This window comes from Eschscholzia californica, unplaced genomic scaffold (assembly GCF_041429995.1).
Source record: "Eschscholzia californica isolate CP2 unplaced genomic scaffold, dmEscCali1.0.p SCAF_1, whole genome shotgun sequence".
In the NCBI taxonomy this organism is placed as follows: domain Eukaryota; kingdom Viridiplantae; phylum Streptophyta; class Magnoliopsida; order Ranunculales; family Papaveraceae; genus Eschscholzia; species Eschscholzia californica.
The window spans coordinates 87,109,913-87,136,759 of NW_028238198.1; the positions used below are offsets into that span (position 1 = coordinate 87,109,913).

Genomic DNA, 26,847 nt, shown 5'->3' on the forward strand with positions numbered 1-26,847 from the left:
AGAACATAACTTGCGACGAAAATCTGACAAAATCAGACAATTTTTCAAATTTTCGTAGCAACTTAGCTTCTGTTATGCCATATTTTCGGAGAAAACCGACGAAAATATTGCATAACAGAAGCTAAGTTGCGACGAAAATCTGGCAAATTTTTTTATTATGCCAGATTTTCGTCGCAAGTGATGTTCTGTTATGCCATATTTTTGCACAACCCGAATTACCAGATTCATCTTCCTTTTCACCATCGTTTTCAGAGTCGGAACCAACAGATTCATCTTCTTCTTCCACATCTTCTCTAATTTTCTCTGCCATCAGTACCATCTTCTTCTTAATGGTTAGTTTTAGAGTTTTAGGGTTCTAACCTTTGTCTTTGGGGAGATTCTACAACAACTCCCTTGCCTTTGTTTGATGCCATAACCACCAATGCTTCTCCAAGGAGTTTCTCTCTCTAGAAATTTGGGTGATGATGAAGAACAAGTAATAGAAGAGATGAAGACTAAACTAACCTAGGGTTTATGGAAAAAGAGATAGGTCATCAAATAATACATCTGATTCTAAGAGGACTTGAGTGAAAATAATAGAGAGTTGTCCCCTTAGAAACTGATGTCCAAATAAAAATTTAATTTTTTGCGTTGTCCACATAAGATAGTTGTCCATATAAGAAAAACGGTTGTCCGCGTATTGGTCACCAAAAAAAAACACCAAAATAGCTTTTGTTGTTCTTTCCTATTCTATTTTAGTCTTCACCCTCTCCAGTTCATTCATTAAAGTTGAGTTTTTCTCGTACTCATATAAAATAATCGGGACTATAATCTATATTTGGAATTGTGTCAACAACTCTTAGTTGGAGTCGATCTTCAAGCTTCAATTAGCTTCTTTGTACTAATTCTCAAATAATATTTGGAAACAGAAACTCTGATCAGTTAATGAGAAATTGTTGGAATTCTTATTACTAAATCATTACATGGACATAATTGATGATGAAACCTCAAATTGAATAACAGAACTTTTAAACTACTAGAGAGTTTATATAGCTTATGATATGAGAGTGTCAATATAATGGGTGTAATGAGAGTGTGAGTTAGTTAAATTTGTTAATATGTGAAAGTTAGTTACTTGTTATTCAAGTTACTACTTTCTCTTTCTAGACTAACACTCCTTACTTGTATAAATATGGGTTAATTCCTCTTTTGATCAATAAGACAATCTCTCTCTCTCTCTCTCTCTCTCTCTCTCTCTCTCTCTCTCTCTCTCTCTCTCTCTCTCTCTCTCTCTCTCTCTCTCTCTCTCTCTCTCTCTCTCTCTCTCTCTCTCTCTCGCTCTCTCTCTCTCTCTCTCTCTCTCTCTCTCTCTCTCTCTCTCTCTCTCTCTCTCTCTCTCTCTCTCTCTCTCTCTCTCTCTCTCTCTCTCTCTCTCTCTCTCTCTCTCTCTCTCTCTCTCTGAATTTCTCTCTGAATTTCTCTAAAACTCACATGAACAAACAGAATTATAGCGTCTCAAGTAAAATAGGAAATTCACTTCTGACATCAACGTCTTTGATTTCTTCAATTTGTTTTTGTTGTACTGGTGTGAGAACTAGGGTTTGAGAGAATCAGATAAATGAGGCTGTGGTTACAAATACAAACTTATATATGGTCAACCATAGTAAACAGTCAGAGGACTAGGGTTTCGGTCCAAGTCAGCGAGTCAAGGTCAAACAGTAATCCTGGCCCAGCTCAACAAAGTTTCTTCTCCTTTACTTTAGGCACTCCTATGAGTTAGTTACCTGTAACAATAAAGTTAGTTAGTTAGCTAACAAACTACTAATAACTGTTTCTCTTCTCTTGAGTTAACTCTACCTATAAATAGAGTTTGTAATTGATAAAGAAGATTTGATTGAAATAAAAACTTACGAATTCTTACCAAGGAAAACTAACAACTGGATGCCGCAGTTAGTTGCATATCACTGCTGCTGCCTCAATCTAGATCACCACCCTCTCTGCGCTTCATAAAGAAAAATAGAACATAAAGAAGCAGCAATCTACTAACTAGTACAGGAAGAGGAGGAGTATAAAAGTAGTAAATAAGATGAACCTGTATCCCAATAGTAGTAAACTTTTTCGAAAGAACCTTCTTTGTACTATCAGATTGAGGATGCAACCATTCAATATTAAAATATAGTAACCCCTCGATGGCTTGTAAATCAGTGTCTTGTATATGTGGAAGGAAGCCTTGAAAATTACTACATTTTGTGATGAGAAGATACCTAAGTCTAGGATGTAATATCTGGCGTGGCAGAAACTCAAGTTGTGGAACATCCACTATTTCAAGGTGGGTCAGAGAAGTCAAGTCGGTGATATTCAATACCTTGTCATTCACTTGTTCAATGGTGAGCTCCACAAGACAGGGAAAATTAGTTGGGAATGTAATCAACTTTGGACAATATTTAATGACCAACTCAACAAGCATGGGAAAATAACAAGACACTGTCTCCTCCTCCTCAATCCATTCTTCTAAAGTATCCATATGATCTAAAATAAGCGTTTCCAAGTGAGAAAGTTGACCAAGGCCTCCAAGTTGTTGAATTCCTTTGCAGTTTTGCAGTTTTAGCCTCAACAAATTTGGTAGAGACGTATTAGTCATCCATGATGGAAGTTTCAAACCTTTATAGCCATCCATAAATATTTTCTTCAGATTAGAATGAGGTTGAAGGCCTTCCAGTACGTCTTCATCCAACAAATGTCCGTTTTCGTCAACATCATCATCATCATCGATAGCTACATAAGGACCATGCCAGTTTAGTTCTAAAAGGGTAATATTTGATTTTCCCCTTAAATTGGCTCGTTTGGCTTCCTCTATTCCACCACCTCTTACCCTCTCCAAACAATTGATCATTAAGTGACCACCAATGAGATTCAGACCTCCCAGGTCTCCAATACCACCACCACCAACAGCACAATGTGACCCACTCACATCATACCTATCTAATCTTTCAAGACGAGTTAGGCGATCCATACCTAACAATGTTCCTATGGCGTCGTATGACCATGTAAGACTTTTCAGGTTAGTCGAATTTCCTATGTATTTGGGAGGCTGACAGTTCCCCAGATGTAACTCCGTCAATTCCGTCAATTCCATAATACTGTCAGGCAAATCTCTTATACTTGTTAAAGAAATATTTAGGACACGTAAACGTTTCAAAGCTCCCAACTCTTTCGGTAGCTCATTAAGATTTTCACATTTTCGAACATTCAACACTTCCAAATCATGACAATCATTAATGGAGTCAGGTAATTTCTTTATCTTAATGGACCAAGAGAGATCGAGAATTCTCAGTTTTTTCAAATTTCCAATGTCACTGGGTAACCCTTCTAATTTAGTACATTCCTTGATGAACATAAACTGCAAGTTAGACAGGCTACAAATAGACTTGGGCAATTCTTCAAGTTCTGAACATCCAACAAGAGACAGATGCCTTAGATTTTTTAATGCTCCGATGTCATTAGGGAGACCTCGAAGATCATCGCAGCCGATTAATAGGAGTGTTTGCAAATTATATAGAGCACCGATAGTCAAATCATGTACTTGGACTGAACAGTATTTGAGGTTAAGGTATCTCAAGTGTTTCAATTTGGCCAAAGAAAGAGGTGAACTCGTAATCGTTGAATCACTCAAGTATAATATGCGTAAGAACTTATTACTAAATACACAATTAGATTCCCATGGATACCTTTCATTGAAGGTAAGAAAAGTGTGCAATTTCTTTGGAAATATTATTGGAATTTCTTCCTCGTCAAAATCAACCCCTAGATGACGAACTTCTTGGTTAGAAATGGTATCAATTTTGGTCACCTTCACATTTAAGAACTCGTTATTCTCACTAACACTTTGTGCAAGGTCATGCATAAGATCATGCATCTTATAATAATTATCTTGGTTTGGTGAATGAGTTTGGAATAATGAATTGTTTACCAAAATATTAAAACATTTATTTCCTTCTTCTTCCATTGGTGATGGAACAAACCCTTCCGCTATCCACAACTGGACCATAGTTTCTCTCTCAAAGTCCCATCCCCTTGGAAATATAGAACAATAAGAGAAACATTGTTTTAGATTAGGCGACAAATGATCGTAACTCAATTTCAATATTCCCTTTATTCTACTTTCATGTTCTAAGCTTTTCATTACTGGATTGTCTTTTATTTCCAGCCAGTCGCTTTGTTGATTTTTGTTGTGCATAAGACTTCCCAATGTTTGTGCTGCAAGGGGAACACCACCACATTTACTTGCTATGTCTTTTCCTAGATCTATCATATTTGAGCTCTCCCGTGCTCCGCCAGGAGAAAATGCTCTGTGTTTGATTATAGACCAACAACCCTTATCCGAAATCTGTTGCAAATTGTAAGGATCGATTGCTCCCCTAACGTTTGATGCAACCTCAACGCTTCGTGTAGTTATTAAAACTTTGCTCCCTTGAGCACCAACTACCAACCGACTTTTAAGACTCGTCCATTTTCCAATATCTTTGTCCCAAAAATCATCGAGGACTAACAAATATTTCTTACCGTTCAACTCTTCCCGAAGTCGACATACCAACACATCAGTTGTTGGTGTGTCACAAGTAGATCCAGTAATTGTGTTAAGGATATCTTTTAAAACTTTATCGACAACAATATCACGATTAGAGACATAAACCCATATTTTTAAGTCAAAGTGTTTGGTTACAGTCGGGTGATTATAGACTCGTTGAGCAAGTGTTGTCTTTCCGATTCCTCCCATACCCACAATGGATATGACAGAAACTTTTTCATCACCATGTGAATCTGAGTTAATCAGCATGTCAACTATCTTGGATATATCATCCTCCCTTTCGACATTAATTTCAGAGTCATCCCCATAGGAGTCAGTGTTGTTTCGGCCTCCCCATTGGAGATGATCACTAGTACAAGTAGTAGTACTAGTAGTACTACTGCCTAGTTTGAATCCAAAGGTAGCCATTTTCTTGGTAATATTATCTAATTCTGTGTTGATAGTTTTGATTTTAGTAGCCATCTGGTAATCAAATGAGATGTTTTTGCATACTGAAAATAAATTGCATACCTTGTGTAGCTTACGACTATGGCTCATAATGTGATCTCGACGCATTATTTCGTAGGCAAACTCGTCGAGCACGTCGTCAGCATCATAAGCGACATCTCTGAGCCATTTCAACCAAAGTCTGACTGAATTATCATTCGCTTGTCGATTTTCAGCATCAGATATAACAGCCAAAATCATCTCCAGTGTTTTTTCGAGATTTTTCAGATCACCTCTTATATTCCAAACATGACTGATCTCATTTGAGATTACCGGCAACAGTTTCTTCAAGATTTCAGTTACACCATTAACTAGAAGACCTTCAACTATTGCCATTCTCTCTCTTTCTTTCTTTCTCACTTTCTCTCCTAGTAGTGATGAATCTCATTATGGAGTTCAATTATTCTCTTTTTATGGAGCTCTGTCTCTCTCTCTATTCATTGAGTTATGACTTTATGTCTCTTTCTCTGTGTGGACAAGAAGTTTGGCAACCCATGTGTGAATTTTCCTTGTGGGCAAGACGGTGCGAGGAACAGTAGTGTTGTGTACTTGTGTGTGGGAACAAAATTTGTATAAGAAAAAGTAAGGTATTTGGGTCCTCTTTCTTCTCTAGCTATTTTACTCTCATTGGCTTTAATGCTTTGATGAATTTCTTTTAGGACCCTTTCTTTTATCTACAACAACCGAAAAAAGTTGGAAAATCGGAACATACTTTAATAAACTAGTTGCAATTTGTAAAGTCCCAAGCCTTAGCACTTGCCGATATTGTCCCCGCTTTAACCACCTCACACAGGTTCGAATTTTTGTTCTAGGCGAAGGCACCACGAGCTCACTCAAAAAGTCTCAGTACTTACTAAGCTTGAGCGTACACCTATAACTCAGTCTCTGGACACTCTTGCGAGCAATGTGGGACTATTACAATCCCCCACCCTCAGCGAAGGGCCGTCCTCGGTTCGGAGCCTCGGATGCCACTTTGTAACGCCCCAAGCCTTAACACTTGCCGATATTGTCCCTGCTTTAACCATCTCACACAGGTAAGGACTTTTGTTCTTGGTGAAGTCACTACGAGCCCACCCAAAAGGTCTCGGTATAAACTAAGCTTGAGCATACACCTATAGTCCAGTCTCTGGGCACTCTTGCGAGCAATGTATGACTATTACACAATTTTTCTTAATTTCATCCTTAATTGATGTTTTTTACATAATTCTTTCACCCCCGATGATTATTCTTGCATTTTAGTACTCGCATTTTATTGTATTATCATGATATGATATACAAAAATTTAGTATATATGATGTTATTGCGAAAAATGTAGGTAGAAAAGAGATGGTCCTGTCACAAGTGAGGCCATTATTTAAGAGGCTACCCCTGTTGTCCCATTCAATTAACAAAATTAGAAAAACAAAATTGAAGGTTTCAAAGCATCTCTCATCTTTTCAATTCTCTCACAAAATTCAAACATTAATTCTTGTCCCCACCAACCACCATCTTTGCTTCAAAATTCCTAAACAGAGAAAAAGCTTCAAATTTCCAACATTAGTAGTTGAATCATTGAATCCATATACATGCACCCAAATAAATGAAGGAGGAGAGCCAATCAAATAGAATTTTCTTGTGTCCAACTCAGTTGTTATGCACGCGTGAGTCGTTAGATCGAGTAACATCTTTTTAAGAATACAAGAAAGATATATACACGTGCAAAACACACGTGTGTGACGAATCATACAAAAAACAAACACAACACACTTGTTGGCCGTTGTTGCATTAACTCGTAGCAACTTATGATTATATCCTACAAAAATTTATTGTGTTCACATGTTTGGTACTATTTGTGAATACTATATCTAAAGTTCACTTTAATTGAATGGTAATAGTATGTCTTCCTTTTGAAAATAACAAAAGTTCGAATTTTGTTGATTCAAAAAAAGTAAAAAAAAAAAAAACTTACTTTGCATAGTGGTCTCATTAGCTGCACAAAGTATTGAAGCTACGACTATGGTTGAGGGGCAGAAATTAGTTGCTTACATTTTTACCCCTCAACCAATTTTTGCCCTTTTACCATTCAACTAAAGTGATAGAAAAAAATATACGTGATATATACAAAACATATCACTTTTTCTAGCCATCTCATGTGGTTAGCAACAGATAGAGATCTATTTGATAGACAACCAATATGACATTGGCACGGAAGGTGATGTAAATAGGTAATAATGTTGTTAATAACTCACATTAGCTAGTAGCCACGTCAAGTTGTAACCAGTAAACGTGATTTGTTCAACTCAAATCGAAGAACATAGAATGAAATAAATTTGATTCATTTTGAATGTTTTGGGACATTGAAAGAAGAGAGAATAACCAAAAAAGAAAATAGAATTGGCAGATATATATACTCCCTTTTCATCATTAAGAAATGCAGATAAGTATATCCTTATTATCACTATAAAATAAAAGAGTTTTAGTGACGTTAGAAAACAGTCACTAATGGACTACATACGCAGCTAATAGTGTTCAGCAACTACATGGAGTCCGCCGTCAGAACACCATTGTGATATTATTACTGACAGTTGGTATCGACGCCTAGAAAACCGTCGATGATGTTTGTTATTTGTGACAGTTTTTGTGAAACCTCCCGTAACAAAAAGTTAACACTTGCATTGATCCCATCATTTCAAATTAATAATATAAAAAACATTAACAAATAATCAAAACCATTCACATATCTATATTTCAAACACTATTCCAACTATCCAATGTCAAAGGAGAAAAACTGAATATGCTTCACAATTCTAGATCGTCAAAACATTCATTTCTTTTCTCTTCTAAAGTTTGAATACTTACTATTCAGTTGCTACCGCACCATATAGCTTTCTACTCCCCCCATTCACTGCAAAAAGTGAAATAAAAATAGAATTGGCATATATATATATATATATATACTCCCTTTTCATCATTAAGAAATGCAAACAAGTATATACTTATTATATATGAACATTGTTTGGTACTCCTTATTAGTAGAAAACAATGAGATCGATGTATAAAGCCATATGATTTTGTAGATGATAATTAACCCTCAAAAGTAGCCACTTGGCACTAAGGTCGGTCGGTCATCTACTTTAGCTCAATGTTTTAGTGGTCGATACTAAGAAAATTCTTGGTTGTTATATCGTCTTTCTCTCATGTGGGACTATTCATCTCACGCTCATAAAACAAGTTTTTACTGAACAAATAGACGGTGATGTTTAAAGAAACTTATACTAAGAGCATCTCCAATGCAACACTCAAATGGAAAAATTTAGAGTGTCACCTAGGATTTTTTGAATTTTTTGTAAAAAACTCTCTCCAATGCAACACTCAATTTGGATCTCAAAATGATGTGGCATCATTTAATATTGAGATATCTCAAGAAGAAACTCAATATTTGAGATTTCTTTTGAGGATCTCAATTGGCCACTCAACATTAAAAGCAAATCTAACCATCTAGGAAATGACACCTAAGTTATTTTTAGGTTTTTAGAGTGTTGCATTGGAGATGTCTTTTGATTTGAGGATCTCAACATTGACATCTAGTAAATAAGACATTTAGCCGCGAAGAAGATGTTACAAAGAACTCAACCCCTTATTTATAATCATTATAAGCCGGTGACATCAACCAAAATTGGAAACCTTTAATTTCAATTGAAACCGCCTATGCCTATGATAAACCGCCTAAGCCATCCACCGACCATAACTTAGGAAGCCACCAAAATTAGAAACCAATTGAAACCCAATTTGAAACTGCCAAACTAGGAACCCTCTCTTACACATGAAGACGTAAGATCTTCAAACCTTCTTCTCTCTTGACTCTGAGGAGTTCAGACCACAGGTAACAGAGTTATGGAAGTAACACAAAAAGTCAATCAGTCATTATGGTATATTTGGAACATTTGGGTATCTTGCTCCAGAGTATTTCATGTACGGGAAAGTTAGCCATAAGACAGACGTATACAATTACGTACCTTGTCTCGCTTAAGATGACTGTTCATAATGTGATCTCCACGCCTTAATTTGTAGGCAAAGTCGTCGAGCACGTCGTCGGCATCATAAGCGACATCTCTGAGGCGTTTCAACCAAAGCTTGACTGAATCTTCATTGACTTGTCGATTTTGGGCATCAGATATTACAGCCAAAATCATCTCCATGTGTGAATTTCTTTCTGGACAAGAAGGTACGAGGAACGGTCACAGGTCGCCTAGACTTTTCTTTTTTGATATTAGTCTGGGCCAACCATCCGGATGCTCTAAGATAAAGTGGTGTTGTGTACTTGTGTGTGGGAACAAAATTTGTATAACAAAAAGTAAGGTATTTGGGTCCTCTTTCTTCTCTAGCTATTTTACTCTCATTGGCTTTAATGCTTTGTCGATATTGTCTCTGCTTTAACCACCTCACACAGATACAAACTTTTGTTCTTGGTGAAGGCACCATGAGCCGATCCAAAAGGCCTCGGTACTTACTAAGCTTGAGCGTACATCTATAGCCCAGACTCTGGACACTCTTGCGAGCAATGTGGGACTATTACACAATTTTTCTTAATTTCATCCTTAATTATGTTTTTTACGGAATTCTTTCACCCCTGATAATTATTTTTGCATTTTAGTACTCGCATTTTATTCTGTTATCATGATATGATATAAAAAAATTTAGTATATATAAGTTATTGAGAAAAATGTAGGTAGAAAAGACATGGTACTCCTGTCACAAGTGAGGCCATAATTTAAGAGGCTCCCCCCTGTTGTCCCATTCAATTAACAAAATTAGGAAAACAAATTTGAAGGTTTCAAAGCATCTCTCATCTTTTCAGTTCAATTCCAACATTAATACTTGTCCCCACCAACCACCATCTTTGCTTCAAAATTCCTAAACAGAGAAAAAGCTTCAAATTTCCAACATTAGTAGTTGAATCATTGAATCCATATACATGCACCCAAATAAATGAAGGAGGAGAGCCTAAAAGAAAGCCAATCAAATAGAACTTTCTTGTGTGTCCAACTTAGTTGTTATGCACGCCTGAGTCGTTAGATTGATTTACATTTTTTTGAAGAATACAAGAAAGATATATACACGTGAAAAACACACGAGTTGACGTATCACACAAGAAACAAACATATCACACTCATACATTATACTAGGCCATCTTATTCATCATGATTATATCCTGCAAAAATTTATTGTGTTTCACATGTTTAATACTACTTGTGAATACTATATCTAAATTTATTGTGTCCACATGTTTGGTGCTATTTGTGAATGCTATATCTAAAGTTTACTTTAAAAAAAATATCACTTTTTCTAGCCATCTCATGTGCTTAGCAACAAATAGAGATCTATTTGATAGACAACCAATATGACATTGGCATGGAAGGTGATGTAAATAGGTAATAATGTTGTTAATAACTCACATTTGCTTGTACCCACATCAACTTGTAAATGTGGTTTGTTCATAAACTCAAATCAGTTGTAAATAGGTAATGTTGTTAATAACTCACATTTGAATGTTGTAAATTGTGTTTGATGTATTGAGTCATGAGAGATTGAAAGAAGAGATTGAAAGAAGAGATTGAAAAAGAAGAATGAGGCCGAGAATAACCAAAAAGAAAATAGAATTGGCATATATATATATATATATATATATATATATATATATATATATATATATATATATATATATATATACTCCCTTTTCATCATTAAGAAATCCACATAAGTATATACTTGTTATATATGAACATACCTTTCTTGAATTGTTTGTTACTCCTTATTAGTAGAAAACAATGAGATCGATGTAGAACGAGCTACTAGGAAAATCCTTGGCGAGTACCAGTTATAGTTTAATATAGAAAGTGTAAGAAGACTATATCATCTACTTTAGCTCAATGTTTTAGTGGTTGATACTAAGAAAATTCTTGGTTGTTATATCGTCTTTCTCTCATGTGGGACTATTCATTTCACGCTCATAAAACAAGTTTTTACTGAACAAATAGACGGTGATATTTAAAGAAACTTATAATAAGATCAATATTGTTTAATTCAAATTCTCCTTATCATTTTTTTTAGGAAGGTAGTTAGGTATTTGTGTCTGGAACCCTAGACCTAAAGAAGCTTTTGACGTGGGAAAGCGTAACTGTATCATCAAATAAAACCTGGAAACAGAGTTGAACTCTGATCAATTAAAAGAAAAATTGTTGGAATTCTTATTACTAAATCATTACATGGACATAATTGGTGGATGAAACCTCAAAATGAACAACAAAACTTTCAAACAAACAGAATTTTCAAATAATATAGGAAATTCAATTCTGAGATCGACGTTTTCTGTTTTTTGGCTTTGTGTTACTGGATGCCTCATTTAGTTGGGTATCACTGCTGCTGCCTCAATCTATATCACCATCTGGGCCTAAACTTCTTCTGAATAACCTTCTTTGTACTATCAGATTGAGGATGCAACCATTCAATATCTAAAATTTGTATCATTTCAAGGGCTTGTATATCAATGTCTTGTATATGTGGAAGGAAACCTTGGAAATTACGACATTCTCTAATGATCAGATGCGTAAGTCTAGGATGATATATCTGACGCGGCAGAAACTCAAGTTGTGGAAAATCCACAATGTGAAGGTGTTGCAGAGAAGTGATAATGTTGTTGATATTCAATACCTTGGCATTGACTTGTCTAATGGTGAGCTCCACAAGACAGGGGAAATTAGTTGGGAATGTGATCAACTTTGGGCAATATTCAATGTACAAATAAACAAGCTTCGGAAAATAACAAGAAGCTGTCTCCTCCACTTCCTCAATCCATTCTTCCAAATTTTCCATATTGTTAGAACATTCGTCGCGGAAGCTATCGAACCTATCCTAGAAATTGATCCGATTATGAAGATTAATCGAAAAGCTAAGCCAAAATCAAATATGCGAACAGAATTTAACGAGGTTCGGCTTTAAAGCCTACGTCCTCGGGCGAACAAGAAATCTTTATTGAAGGATAGATGAAGACGACTCACACAACCCGCAAGTTCGTCCCAAGATGGTACCGTATAGAAATTAACCTTCTATACTAGATCTTCGACGACCGAGAAATTTAACACCGCTCAAAACTATGAACAAAAAATTTCTCTCTCACTTGCTCTCTCTCTTTAGCTCTCTCTAAAGAAGAGTTGTTGTTGCTTGTGTTGGTTGATTGTTGTTTACAAATACTCAAGACCCCTTTTATAATTAATATAAGCCGGTGGCATCCCTCCTAAATTGAACCAAAATTTAGAAATTGAATCCAAACCGCCTATTGCTTAAACCGCCTATTGCCATGTTTGAAACCGCCTATGAGTTTTGGAAACTGCCAACTAAACCCAACTAAACCGCCTCTCACAATTCTCCACCTCGTACACAATTTGATATACTTCAAATTTTGGACGAACACCAGGATACTCCTTGTAAGATATATTTGCTTCTTGTAACTTCATCCGACTGCGCCATATGACCATGGCTGCCTACGCACCCTTTTATAGGATCAAGCCTACCGTAGTTCTACCAACCCTTCACATAAAGATTACCTTGTCGCCATTACGTCCTTTCGGGCAACTTAACACGAGCCGATTTGTAGCAATTCTAGGCAATGCTGAAACTTGCTACATGTCACCACTTTAGTCAACATGTCCGCGGGATTCTCATCTGTGTGTACCTTCATTAGAGAAACATCACCTTCCTCTATGACATCTCGTACAAAGTGATACCTGACATCGATATGCTTAGTACGAGCATGATGAACCTGATTCTTCGCCAAGTGGATTGCACTTTGACTATCACACCATACATCCACGCACTCCTGCTTAATCCCTAGATCATCCAGAAGACCCCACAACCACAATGCTTCCTTCACACCCTCGGCCATAGCCATATACTCGGCCTCCGTAGTAGATAACGCAACTGTAGATTGTAACATCGATCGCCAACTAACTGGAGCACCATGTACCTTAAATACATAACCAGTAGTAGATCGTCTTCTATCTAGATCGCCAGCATAATCCGAGTCAACATAACCGCTTACCTGACATGTGTCTCCACCAAAGCACAAACCCGTATCAACAGTACCCTTCAAGTACCTCAAGACCCACTTCACAGCTTCCCAATGTGTCTTTCCCGGGTTTGCCATAAACCTACTAACCACACTGACCGCCTGTGAAATATCCGGACGAGTACACACCATAGCGTACATCAAACTGCCAACTGCACTAGCATACGGTACACGATCCATATGATCCTTCTCCACCGTAGTAGTGGGAGATTGTTTTCCCGAGAACCTGAAGTGTGGTGCCAAAGGTGTTGACACCGCCTTCGCATTCTGCATCCCAAATCGAGAAACTACTCGTTCGATGTAACCTTTCTGATTCAAGTATAGTTTCTTACTTGATCGCTCTCTCTTAATCTCCATTCCCAGTATCTTCTTTGCAGCGCCCATGTCTTTCATCTCAAACTCTTGACTGAGTTGAGATTTCAACTTATCTATCTCCACCATGCTTCTAGAAGCAATAAGCATGTCATCCACATACAAAAGGAGATAAATAAAGTCACCTTCGCGAAGCTTCTTGATGTATACACAACAATCATAGTCACTTCTGCGAAAACCATGCTTTAGCATGAAAAAATCAAATCGTTTGTACCATTGGCGAGGGGATTGTTTCAATCCGTAAAGAGACTTCCTCAAACGACATACTTGATTTTCTTTACCCTCAACCTTGTATCCCTCAGGTTGAGCCATATAAATTTCTTCTTCCAAATCTCCGTGCAAGAAGGCGGTTTTAACATCGAGTTGTTCCAGCTCAAGATCACTGTGAGCAACAATACTCAATAGCACCCGAATAGAAGTATGTTTCACGACCGGTGAGAAAATCTCATTGTAGTCGACCCCTTCTTTCTGTGCATAACCCTTGGCCACTAGTCTTGCCTTATACTTTGTACCCTTGATCTCGGAAGAATCCTCTTTCTTTTTGTACACCCATTTACAACCAATAACAGACTTACCTTCGGGCAATGGGACAACCTCCCATGTCTGGTTCTTGTGAAAAGACTCCATCTCTTCTTGCCTAGCAACCAACCAACTCTCTCTTTCCGCCGCGGTGATAGCTTGTTTGAAGGTGACCGGCTCGTCGTCTTCCACCGAGAGTGCATATTCAACCAGATTTGCCTGCCCGTAATGCCTAAGAGGTTTGTTTGACCCTAACCTCTGTACCGGCTTATATAACCGTTTCGGCCTAGTGTGTACCGAAACATCCTGCTGCTGTTGTTGTAAAACTTGTGTACCTTCCCCTTGAACCTCCTCATGATCGGGTTCATCAATTTCCTCATCCTGGGTATTAGCCTGATGCTCCACCTGATCATGATTCCTAGAAACCCGTTGGTCTTCGGCTTCTACTTCCACTACTTGAGCTTTAGTAGACCCAACATCACCACAACTAGGCACCGTAGCTTTCGCCATAGCTACAATAGACGACTCATCAAACACCACATCTCTGCTGATTACAAACTTCTTGTCTTCCGTACACCATAGCTGATAACCCTTGACTCCTGTAGCATATCCTAAGAAAATTGCCTTCTTTGCTCTATTGTCAAGTTTGTTACCTTTAACATGGTAATAGGCCGTACAACCGAAAACCTTAAGTCTCCCGTAATCTGCATGTTCACCTGACCACACCTCGTAAGGTATGCCGCCATCTAAAGAAGAATGTGGAGACCTGTTCACAATATAACAAGCTGTAGCAACAGATTCTGCCCACCATTCTACGCCTAATCCCGAATTGGAGCGCATACATCTAGCCTTCTCAAGTAGTGTACGGTTCAATCTCTCTGCGACTCCATTCTGTTGAGGTGTGTTTACTACTGTCCAGTGCCTCACAATGCCTTCCTGATTACAAAACTCCTTGAATGCCCCATCCGTGTACTCGGTCCCATTATCCGATCTTAACGTCTTCAGCTTTCGACCAGTTTTGTTCTCAACCATTGCTTTCCACACCAGGAATGTGTTGAATACCTCATTCTTATGCTTCAGAAAAAAAAGCCAGACAAATCTCGAATGATCATCAACGAATGTAACAAAATACCTGGAACCACCCTTGGAAGGTAACTTTGCCGGTCCCCAGACATCGGTATGTACGTAGTCTAATACCTCTTTGCTCCTGTGCTTGCTTGTAGAGAACGTCACCCTGTGTGCCTTCCCGAACACACAATGCTCACAAAACTCCATGCAAGGCTTCTTCATGTCCTTCAACAAGCCTTTCCCGCACATCATAGTTAGACCCTTTTCTGACATATGCCCAAGGCGCATATGCCAAAGCCTCGTACTAGCCGTTGGATCCCTTCCACTGATTCCTACTGCTACATCTCCAGTAATTGTTGTCCCCAAAAGTTTGTATAAATTACCGTAACGAGTACCTCTCATTACCACCAAAGAACCCTTAACGACTTTTATGGAGCCATTCTCTATAATTATCTTACAGCCGTTCCGCTCCAACACACCAAGGGAAATTAGATTTTTCCGCAAATCGGGTATGTGTCTTACGTCCGTCAATGTTCTCACCACTCCATCGTGCATCTTGATCCGTATTGTTCCGAGTCCCACAGTTTTACATATACTATCATCACCCAGTATAACTGTACCACCATCTATACTCCTATAGGTAGTAAACAACTCCCTATTTGGACACATATGGTGTGACGCCCCTGAATCAAGCATCCACTTATCGAAGATCTTCTCAGACACCTCTGTCACCGAGAAACATTCGTCTGCCTCTTCTGACACATATCCCGCCTCTTGCATCTCTTGTTTCTCCTTGTAGCCTTCGTTCTTTTGCTTCAACTTTCTCTTTGGACAAGCCGCTTTAAAGTGGCCAAGCTCACCACAACTAAAGCACGTTTTCTTGAAAGAGCCTCTAGATTTGGATCTAGATTTCCCGCCCTTTCCCTTTCCCCTTTCATTACTCCTCCCCCTCGTTACAAACAACCCTTGTGCTTGATCCTTGTCTACTCCACCCGACGCCATACTGCTAGTAGCAACCTTACGAAGGTCATCCGCTAATAGCGAATTTCTCGTCTCTTCCATGCTTAGACTATCACCAACAAGCATCAAAGTTTGAACAAGGTTCTCATAGGATTTAGGTAATGAAAGTAACAATATGAGGGCTTGGTCCTCATCCTCAACCTTAACATCGATATCCTTCAAATCTGAGATAATCCTGTCAAACCTATTCACATAATCCTGAATAGAAGAACCCTCTTCCATTCTACATGTGAATAATTTGGATTTCAAGTAGACCCGATTCGTTAATGTTTTCGTCATGAAATTGCTTTCTAGCTTTAACCACACACTCGCCGCCGTTATTTCTCCGTCTACTAGGAATGCCACGTCCCTCTCAAGACACAACATAATGGTGGCCCGTGCTTCGAGATCTAACTCCTCCCAATCCTCATCTGACATATCTCCTGGTTTCTTTCCCGTCAACGTCTTGTGTAATTTCTGCGAGATTAGCAGATTCTTCATCTTCATCCGCCAATAAGAAAAATCGTTTTTCCCATTGAACTTCTCTATCTCATATTTCCCTGCTTTGACCGTACCACTTCTCGATCCCATCTTCTTCTTCGTTCAATCTCAACAAGGCTCTGATACCAATTGTTAGAACATTCGTCGCGGAAGCTATCGAACCTATCCTAGAAATTGATCCGATTATGAAGATTAATCGAAAAGCTAAGCCAAAATCAAATATGCGAACAGAATTTAACGAGGTTCGGCTTTAAAGCCTACGTCCTCGGGCGAACAAGAAATCTTTATTGAAGGATAGATGAAGACTACTCACACAACCCGCAAGTTCGTCCCAAGATGGTACCGTATAGAAATTAACCTTCTATACTAGATCTTCGACGACCGAGAAATTTAACACCGCTCAAAACTATGAACAAAAAATTTCTCTCTCACTTGCTCTCTCTCTTTAGCTCTCTCTAAAGAAGAGTTGTTGTTGCTTGTGTTGGTTGATGTTGTTTACAAACACTCAAGACCCCTTTTATAATTAATATAAGCCGGTGGCATCCCTCCTAAATTGAACCAAAATTTAGAAATTGAATCCAAACCTCCTATTGCTTAAACCGCCTATTGCCATGTTTGAAACCGCCTATGAGTTTTGGAAACTGCCAACTAAACCCAACTAAACCGCCTCTCACACATATGATCTAAACGAATCCATTTCAAGTGAAGAAGTTGACCAAGGCCTTGAAGTTGTTGAATTCCGTTGCAGTTTCTCAGTTTTAGCTGCACCAAATTTGGTAGAAAGAATGAGATATTAGTCATCCATGATGGAAGTTTGAAACCTTTATAGCCATGAATTTCCATTATCTTCAGATTAGGATGAGGTTGAAGGCCCTCCAGTGTGTCTTCATCCAAATGTCTGTTTTCGCCAATATCACTGAAATCCCATATTCGAAGGTGTTCCAGAGAAGTGATGTTTTTTATATTAAATAGCTTGGCATTGACTTGTTCAATGATGAGATTCTCAAGACAGGGAAAATTAGTTGATGGGAATGTAATCAACTGCGGACAAACTTTAATGAACAACTCATTAAGCATGGGAAAAGTAGTTGGTGGGAATGTAATCAACTTTGGACAATATTTAATGACCAACCTATCAAGCATGGGAAAATGACAAGAAGAAGAATATCCGGTAGATTCTGCTGCAATAGCTTCCTCTACCTCCTCAATCCATTCTTCTAAATTTTCCAAATGATCTAAACGAAGATATATCAACTGAGGAAGTTGACCAAAGCCTCCAAGTTGTTGAATTCCGTTGCACTTTCGCAGTTCTAGCTGCACCAAATTTGGTAGAGACAATGAGATATTAGTCATCCATGGTGGAAGTTTCAAACCTTTATAGCCATCAATACTCATTTTCTTCAGCTTAGAATGAGGTTGAAGGCCCTCCAGTACGTCTTCATCCCGATGCCTGTTTTCATCAACATCATCATCGTCATCATTATAATCATCATCAGTAGCTGAACGTGGACTCTGCTAGTTTAGCATCAACCACGTAATATTTGATTTTTCCTTTAAACGAGCTCGTTTGGCTTCCTCTATTCCACCACCTCTTACCCTCTTCAAATAATTGATCATTAACTCACCACCAATGAGGTTTAGACCTCCCAGGTCTCCAATACCACCAACACAATGTGATCCACTCACATCATACATATCTAATCTAAGACTTGTCAGGTTAGTCCAATTTCCTATGTATTTGGGAGGCTGACAGTTCCCTAGATGTAACTCGGTCAATTCCTTCAATTCAATAATACTGTCAGGCAAATCTCTTACACTTGTCTCAGAAATATTTAAGACACGTAAACGTTTCAAAACTCCCAAGTCTTTCGGTAGCTCACCAAGATTTTCACAACCGCGAATATTCAACATTTTCAAATCATGGCAATCATTAATGGAGTCAGGTAATTTATTTATCCCAGAACCAGTGAGATCAAATATTCTCAATTTTTTCAAATTTCCAATGTCACTGGGTAATCCTTGTAATCTTTCACAAAACTGGATGGTCAAAAACTGCAAGTTAGACAGGCTACAAATAGACTTGGGCAATTCTTCAAATTTTGAACACCAAGACAACCCAAGATACCTTAGATTTTTCAATGCTCCGATGTCATTAGGGAGACCTCGAAGATCTTTACAATCGTTTAATATGAGTGTTTGCAAATTATATAGAGCACCGATAGTCAAATCATGTACTTGGACTGAGCAGTATGAGAGGCAAAGGTATCTCAAGTGTTTCAATTTGGCAAAAGAAAGAGGTGAACTCGTAATCATTGAATAACTCAAGTTTAATACGCGTAAGTACTTATTACTAAATACACAGTTTGATTCCCATGGACCCCTTGCAGTGAAGGCAAGAAAAGTGTGCAGTTTCTTTGGGAATGTTGTTGAAATTTCTTTTTTGTCAAAAACCACCCCTAGACGACGAACTTCTTTGTTAGAAATGGCATCCATTTCGCTCACCTTCACATTTAAGAACTCGTCATCCTCGCTAACACTTTGTGCAAGGTCATATATAAGATCATGCATCTTGTACTTTTTATCTAGTACTTGTGAATGAGTTTGGAGTAAGGAATTGTTTAACAAAATATTTAAAAATTTATTTCCTTCTTCTTCCATTGGTGATGGAACAAACCCTTCTGCTATCCACAACTGGACCATAGTTTCTCTATTAAACGTAGAGCCCCTTGGAAATATAGAACAATAAGAGAAACACTGTTTTAGATTAGGCGACAAACGATCGTAACTCAATTTCAGTAATTCCTTTATTCTAATTTCATTTTCTAAGCTTTTCATTACGGGATTGTCTTTTATATCCAGCCAGTCGCTTTGTTGATTTGTTATGTGCATAAGACTTCCTAGTGTTTGTGCTACAAGGGGAACTCCGCCACATTTACTTGCTATGCCTTTTCCTAGGTCTATCATATTTGAGCTCTCCTGTGCTCCGCCAGGAGAAAATGCTCGGTGTTTGATAATAGACCAACAACCCTCATCTGAAATCTGTTGCAGAATGTGAGGAGAAATCGCTCCCCCAACATTTGATGCAACCTCACAGCTTCGTGTAGTTACTAAAATTTTGCTCCCTTGAGCACCGACTACCAACCGTCTTTTAAGACTTGCCCATTTTCCAATATTTTTGTCCCAAAAATCGTCGAGGACTAACAAATATTTCTTACCGTTCAACTCTTTACGAAGTCGACTTACCAACACATCAGTGGTTGGTGTGTCACAAGTATATCCAGTAACTGTGTCAAGGATATCTTTTGAAACTTTATCCACAACAATATCACGATCAGAGATATATACCCATATTTTTAAGTCGAAGTGTTTGGTTACAGTCTCGTGATTATAGACTTGTTGAGCAAGTGTTGTCTTTCCAATCCCTCCCATACCCACAATGGATATGACAGAAATCTTTTCACCATCATGGGATTTAATCAGCAAGTCAACTATGTGGGATATATCATTCTCCCTTTCGACATTAATTTCCGTTTCATCTCCATAGGAGTCAGTGTTGTTTTGGTCGTCCCGCTGAAGATGATCAGTAGTACTAGTACTACCCAGCTGGTTGAATCCAAACTTAGCCATATCTTTGGTAAGATCATCTAAGTTTGTGTTAGTAGTTTTGATTTTATTAGCCATATCGTAATCAAATGAGATGTTGTTGATTACGGGTACTGAAAGTAAAATATCGCTTACCATGTCTCGCTCACCGCCAAGGTTCACAATGTGATCTCGACGCATTATTCGTAGGCAAAGTCGGCGAGCACGTCCTCAGCATCATAAGCGACATCTCTGAGGCGTTTCAACCAAAGCTTGACTGAATTTTCATTCACTTGTCGATTTTCGGCATCAGATATTACAGCCAAAATCATCTCCAGTGTCTTCTGAAGAGCTTGCAGATCACCTTTGACGTTCCAAACAGGACCAATCTGCGGCAACAGTTTCTTCAAGATTTCAGTTACACCATTAACTATGAGACCCTCAATTACTGGTGCCATTCTCTCTCTCTTTTTCTTGCTTTCTGTCTTTCTCTCTTTCTCTATCTCTCAGTAGTGATGAGTCTCATTTGCTCAATTATTCTCTTTTTATGGAGAGTCTCAATTATTATTTTTGAAGATAATGTTGTGTGTGAATTTTTTTTGTGGACGAGATGGTTTTCACCATACATGTAGGCCTAGACTTTTCGTATTTTCTTGAATCCTCTCTGCACCACAAATGTCGCCTAGACTTTTAGGTTTTTTCAAGATATTGTTGTGTGTCGATTTCCTCGTGGATAAGATGGTTCCTTGAACCGTCTCTAGTTCTTTTTTAAGGCCAAAATGGAGGGATAAATAGAATTTCTCAACTAATAACTTTGTATTCATTGAGAAAATATTTTAAAGTTTGTTCCAACTTTTGTTTTTGTTTTCTAATTGTAAGCGTGCTTCCAATCCTTGACCTGTGGTGTGGAAACTAAACATTCTATCACTTGTAACCGAAGGTTGTTGGCTATTTCATTTGCTCACAAGAAGGTAATTTTCACACTTTTCATCTCTTACCGGAGGGTAGAAAATCGATTTTTATAAGAAAATCTACTTTCTCATCCTATTTGCATAAGTACTAAACCCACCCTAGAATGGTGTTGTTGGAAAAGTTTCATACAATGTGGAAATAAGTACGTTATGACAACCAACATGAACAACTTCATATATTCAATAATCCTAGATTTTTGAAAGAGTTCATTTCGTTTTAGCCCCCATAAGTACCTGGCAGTTGGATTTAGTGTTTAAGGATACAAAAAATTCAACTTTTTTCAGAAATACACTTGTGAACACTTCTCAAAACAATTTAGAACATTAAAGACCACTTCATCTCCTCTCGTTCCCTCTACTTCATCACATCTCAAAACATGGATAATCAGCTAACGAGCAGTTGCCCGATGGATAGTAGTTTCGGCGAAATCGTGAGAGATACTCATGCTTGTACTCGTACACATACATGTAACCCTCCTGAGAGATAGTGCTTAAAAAAAAGGGCGATGTTTTTTATTGCCTTGGTGATGGATTGAAGTGTTTCTTTTTTCATTTGGAAGTCGTTAGGTAAACAAAATATACACAGAGAAACTGAACTTTGTCGGGTAGTATAGTGCTTAGTTTTGAATTTGATTGTCGAAGAAACGCCATTAAAAGTACACAATGAGTAACCTACAACAGTTTTTAGTTTACTTGGTTTTCATTGATGATCTTTTTCTCGGTATGTTTTCTTCTGCTTTACGCCTGCTGGCGGGTGAATGGGATACTGATGATAATTATTTTTTTGATTAGCTTCGATTAGCTTCCTTATACCCCATCTGATAAAGCTTTCATTTGTTGCAGATTCGACGAAAGACATGATAGTTTTAGTTTTGGGTTTTCTTATGGCAATCAACATGAACAAAGTAAAGCAGTGGCATCCTTAGTTGTGGAAGATGGCTCTCTATCTTGTAAGTAACTGTGAACAACTGTTTTCTCTAATAAGATCAATTGTCTAGTAATGTGTGTGTGTGTCTCGAACCCTGAGACTTGGAAAGTGGAAAACAACTTGATCACCACTCTCTTTCTCATTTTCCTATCAGAACATAAGTGGAGTCACACAAAATGTATTATGACTGACCTAAAGAAATTTTTGACGTGGGAAAACATAACTGGTAGATGAAATTGAATTCTTGATCAGTTAAAGAGAAATTGTTGGAATTCTTATTATTAAATCATTAGATGGACATAATTGGTAGATGAAACCTCAAAATGAATAATTGAACTTTTAGATGAACACAATTGATTTTTAAGTCACCACCAATGAGGCTTAGACCTCCCAGGTCTCCAATACCACCACCAGCACCAGCACAATGTGACCCACTCACATCATACCTATCGAATCTTTCAAGGCGAGTTAGGCTGATCCATACCTTGCATTGTTCCAATGGTGTAGTTTTCAGACCATGTAAGACTTGTCAAGTTGGTCCAATTTCCCCAGATTTACTTCCTCCAGATTGCATAGCCCCCCGGTGCTAGTACATGACTTCGGTAACAATCTGATTTTAGTACCTTCCAAGTTTAGTTTCCCAAGTTTCAAATCTCCAATAACTAAGGTCTAATTCGGTCAATTCCGTCAATCCGGTAACATTGCAAGCAAATCTCTTGTACTTGTTGGAGAAATATTTAGGACACATAAACGTTTCAAAACTCCCAACTCTTCGGTAGCTCACCAAGATTTGTACACCTTTCATCATTCAACACTTCCAAATCATGACAATCATTAACCGACTTGGGTAATTTACTTATCATAGTACTAAAGAGATTAAGAATTCCCAGTTTTTTCAAATTTCCAATGTCACTGAGTAACCCTTGTAACTTAATACAACACATTAAGGCATGCTTGTGTTCAAGTAGAAAGCATTTTTATCTTGTTTAGCATCCCATCCTCTTCTTAATCCACCTCCCAATCCTCTTGAACCACCAGAGTAAATGTTAATCTTTGTGAATTGATCCATTAGGTTCAGCAACTGACTCAAACTCCTCCGTGGAGAAAATGGGTATAAAAAATCTCTGTTATTCATAAAATCGATTTAGAAACAAAAACGGAAATTATAACTGTGTTATGAAAACCAACATGAACAACTAAAAGCATGTGTCTTGTCTAATAAAGAAAAAATAATAGTAAATAAGACGAACCTGTATCACCATATATGTTAGTATAGGTGCTAAAACTTCTTCTCAATAACCTTCTTTGTACTATCAGATTGAGGATGCAACCATTCAATATCCAAAAAGCGTAAGCTCTCAAGGTCATCTAAGTCAATGTCTTGTATATGTGGAAGGAAACCTTGGAAATTTGGACATTTCTTAATAACCAGAGTCTTGAGTCTAGGTTGTAATAACTGGCGCGGCAGGAACTCAAGTTGTGGAACATCCACTATGTCAAGGTATTTCAGAGAAGTGAAGTTTGTGATATTCAATACCTTGGCATTGACTTGTTCAATCTTGAGCCTGATCAGAAGAAAATTAGTTGGGAATGTAATCAACTTTGGGCAAAATTCAATGACCAACTCAACGAGCATGGGAAAATAACAAGAAGCTGTCTCCTCCACTTCCCCAATCCATTCTTCCAAATTTTCCGTATGATCTAAACGAATCCATTTCAAGTGAAGAAGTTGACCAAGGCCTTGAAGTTGTTGAATTCCGTTGCAGTTTCTCAGTTTTAGCTGCACCAAATTTGGTAGCGAGAATGAGATATTAGTCATCCATGATGGAAGTTTCAAACCTTTATAGCCATCAATTCTCATTTTCTTCAGATTAGGATGAGGTTGAAGGCCCTCCAGTACGTCTTCATCCAAATGTCTGTTTTCGTCAACATCATTAACAACATCAATATCTGAAGGATGACCCCAGTTTAGTATCAAATACGTAATATATGATTTTTTTCTCTTAAATTTGCTCGTTTAGCTTCCTCTGCCCCACCATCTCTTACCTTCTTCAAACAATTGATCGTTAAGTTACCACGAATGAGGTTTAGACCTCCCAGGTCTCCAATACCACCACCACCAGCAGCATAATGTGATCCACTCACATCATACCTAATTAATGTTTCAAGATGAGTTAGGCGATCGATTCCTGACATTGTTCCTATGGTGTCGTAGGACGATGTAAGACTTCTCAGGTTAGTCCAGTATCCTATGTATTTGGGAGGCTGACAGTTCCCCAGATGTAACTCGGTCAATTCCATCAATTCAATAATACTTTCAGGCAAATCACTTATACTTGTTCCATAAATATTTAGGACAAGTAAAAGTTTCAAAGCTCCCAAGTCTTTGGGTAGCTCACTTAGATGTCTACACCAGCTAACATTCAACACTTCCAAATCATGACAATCATTAATGGAGTCAGGTAATTTGTTTATCTCAGAACCAGTGAGATCAAGAATTCTCAGTTTTTTCAAATTTCCTAAGTCACTGGGTAACCCTTCTCATTTATGACAATTGTGGAGTAACAGAAACTGCAAGTTAGATAGGCTACAAATACACTTGGGCAATTCTTCAACTTTATAACATGAATACAGAGCAAGATGCCTTAGATTTTTCAATGCTCTGATGTCATTAGGGAGACCTCGAAGATCTTTACAATAGTTTAATATGAGTGTTTGCAAATTATATAGAGCACCGATAGTCAAATCATGTACTTGGACTGAGCACCATTCGAGGTTACGGTATCTCAAGTGTTTCAATTTGGCAAAAGAAAGAGGTGAACTCGTAATCGTTGGATGAGCCAAACTTAATATGCGCAAGTGCTTATTATTAAAGACACAATTAGATTCCCATCCATATATTGTATTGAAGGTAAGAAAACTGTGCAATTTCTTTGGAAATGTTGTTGGAATTTCTTTCTCGTCAAAATCCACCCCTAGACGACGAACTTCTTGATTAGAAATGGCATCCATTTAGCTCAACTTCACATTCAAGAACTCATTTTTCTCACTAACACTTCGTGCAAGCTCATATGTAAGATCATGCATCTTGTACTTTTTATCCTGTTTTGGTGATTGAGTTTGGAGTAACAAACTGTTTACCAAAATATCAAAACATTTATTTCCTTCTTCTTCCACTGGTGATGGAACAAACCCTTCTGCTGTCCACAACTGGACCATAGTTTCTCTCTCAAATTCCCAGCCTCTAGGAAATATAGAACAATAAGAGAAACACTGTTTTAGATTAGGCGACAAATGATCGTAACTCAATTTCAGTATTTCGATAATTCTACTTTCACTTTTTAAGGTTTTCATTACGGGCTTGTCTTTTATTTCCAGCCAATCTCGTTGTTGATTTTTGTTGTGCATAACACCTCCTAGTATTTGTGCTGCGAGGGGAACACCGCCACATTTACTTGCTATGCCTTTTCCAATATCTATCATATTTGAGCTCTCCTGTGCTCCGCCAGGAGAAAATGCTCTGTGTTTGATAATAGACCAACAACCCTCATCCGAAATCTGTTGCAAAATGTAAGGAGAAACCGCTCCCCTAACGTTTGATGCAACCTCAATGCTTCGTGTAGTAGCTAAAATTTTGCTCCCTTGAGCACCGACTATCAAACGACTTTTAAGACTTGCCCATTTTCCAATATCTTTGTCCCAAAAATCGTCAAGGACTAACAAATATCTTTTGTCGTTCAACTCTTCACGAAGTCGTCCTACCAACACATCAGTCGTTGGCGTGTCACAAGTGGATTTCTTAATCGACTCAAGGATATGTTTTGAAACTTTATCGACAACAATATCATGATCAGAGACATAAACCCATATTTTTAAGTCAAAGTGTTTGGCTAAAGTGTGGTGATTATAGACTTTTTGAGCAAGTGTTGTCTTTCCAATCCCTCCCATACCCACAATGGATATGACAGAAATTTTTTCATCATCATGTGATTTAATTAGTGAGCTAATTATGTTGGATATGTCATTCTCCTTCTCGACATTACTTTCAGAGTCGTCTCCATAGGAGGCAGTGCTGTTTCGACCGTCCCATTGAAGATGATCACTAGTATTACTAGTACTAGTACTACCCAGCTGGTTGAATCCAAACCTAGCCATCTCCTTAGTAATTTTATCTAATTCTGTGTTGATAGTTTTGATTTTAGTAGCCATCTTGGAACCAAATGAGATGTTTTTGGGTACTGAAAGTAAATAATTGTTTACCTTGTCTCGCTTACGACCACTGTTCATAATGTGGTCTTGGCACCTTAATTCGTAGGCAAACTCGTCGAGCACGTCGTCAGCATCGTAAGCCACATCTCTGAGCCCTTTCAACCAAAGCTTGACTAAATTGTCATTAACTTGTCGATTTTCGGCATCAAATATTACAGCCAAAATCATCTCCAGTGTCTTCTCAAGAGTTTTCAGATCACTTCTCATGTTCCAAAGAGGACTAATCTCATTTGAGATCACACCCACCAGTTTCTTTAAGATTTCTGTTACACCATTAACTAGGAGACCTTCAACTGTTGCCATTATTCTCTCTTTCTTTCTCTATCTCAGTAAGGATGGGGTCTCATTTGCTCTCTCTCTCTCTCTCTCAATTATTATTTTTGAAGATACTGTTGTGTGTGAATTTTCTTGTGGACAAAAAGGTTTTCACTCCACATGTCCCCTAGACTTTTCATTTTTTTTTAAGATATTGTTGTGGGTG

General features: G+C 37.9%; 1 protein-coding gene and 1 pseudogene across 2 annotated transcripts; both read right to left on the bottom strand.

The window, feature by feature from the left end:
- Positions 1-1,915: 1,915 nt before the first annotated feature.
- On the bottom strand, positions 1,916-20,716 carry LOC147570689 (putative disease resistance protein RGA1). Of its 2 annotated transcripts, XM_086657221.1 has the most exons (3): positions 20,709-20,716; positions 2,072-5,424; positions 1,916-1,981 (listed from the first exon to the last, which is right to left on the bottom strand). In XM_086657221.1, exons 2-3 carry the CDS (start codon positions 5,387-5,389, stop codon positions 1,955-1,957), a joined length of 3,345 nt encoding a protein of 1,114 aa, XP_086513347.1. In that variant the 5' UTR covers positions 5,390-5,424; positions 20,709-20,716; the 3' UTR covers positions 1,916-1,954. The 2 variants fall into 2 exon arrangements, with proteins under 2 accessions (XP_086513347.1, XP_086513348.1); XM_086657222.1 differs by lacking the exon at positions 20,709-20,716 and having other exon boundaries at positions 2,072-5,413.
- LOC147570690 (uncharacterized) lies at positions 17,265-26,687 on the bottom strand (annotated as a pseudogene).
- Between the last annotated feature and the right edge of the window lie 160 nt (positions 26,688-26,847).

Coding starts and splice junctions, on each gene's coding strand:
- LOC147570689 (XM_086657221.1), bottom strand. CDS start 5,389: ATGGCAATAGTTGAAGGTCTTCTAGTTAATGGTGTAACTGAAATCTTG. Junction 1,982..2,071: donor TTACTACTATTGGGATACAG/GTTCATCTTATT, acceptor TTCTTTATGAAG/CGCAGAGAGGGTGGTGATCT.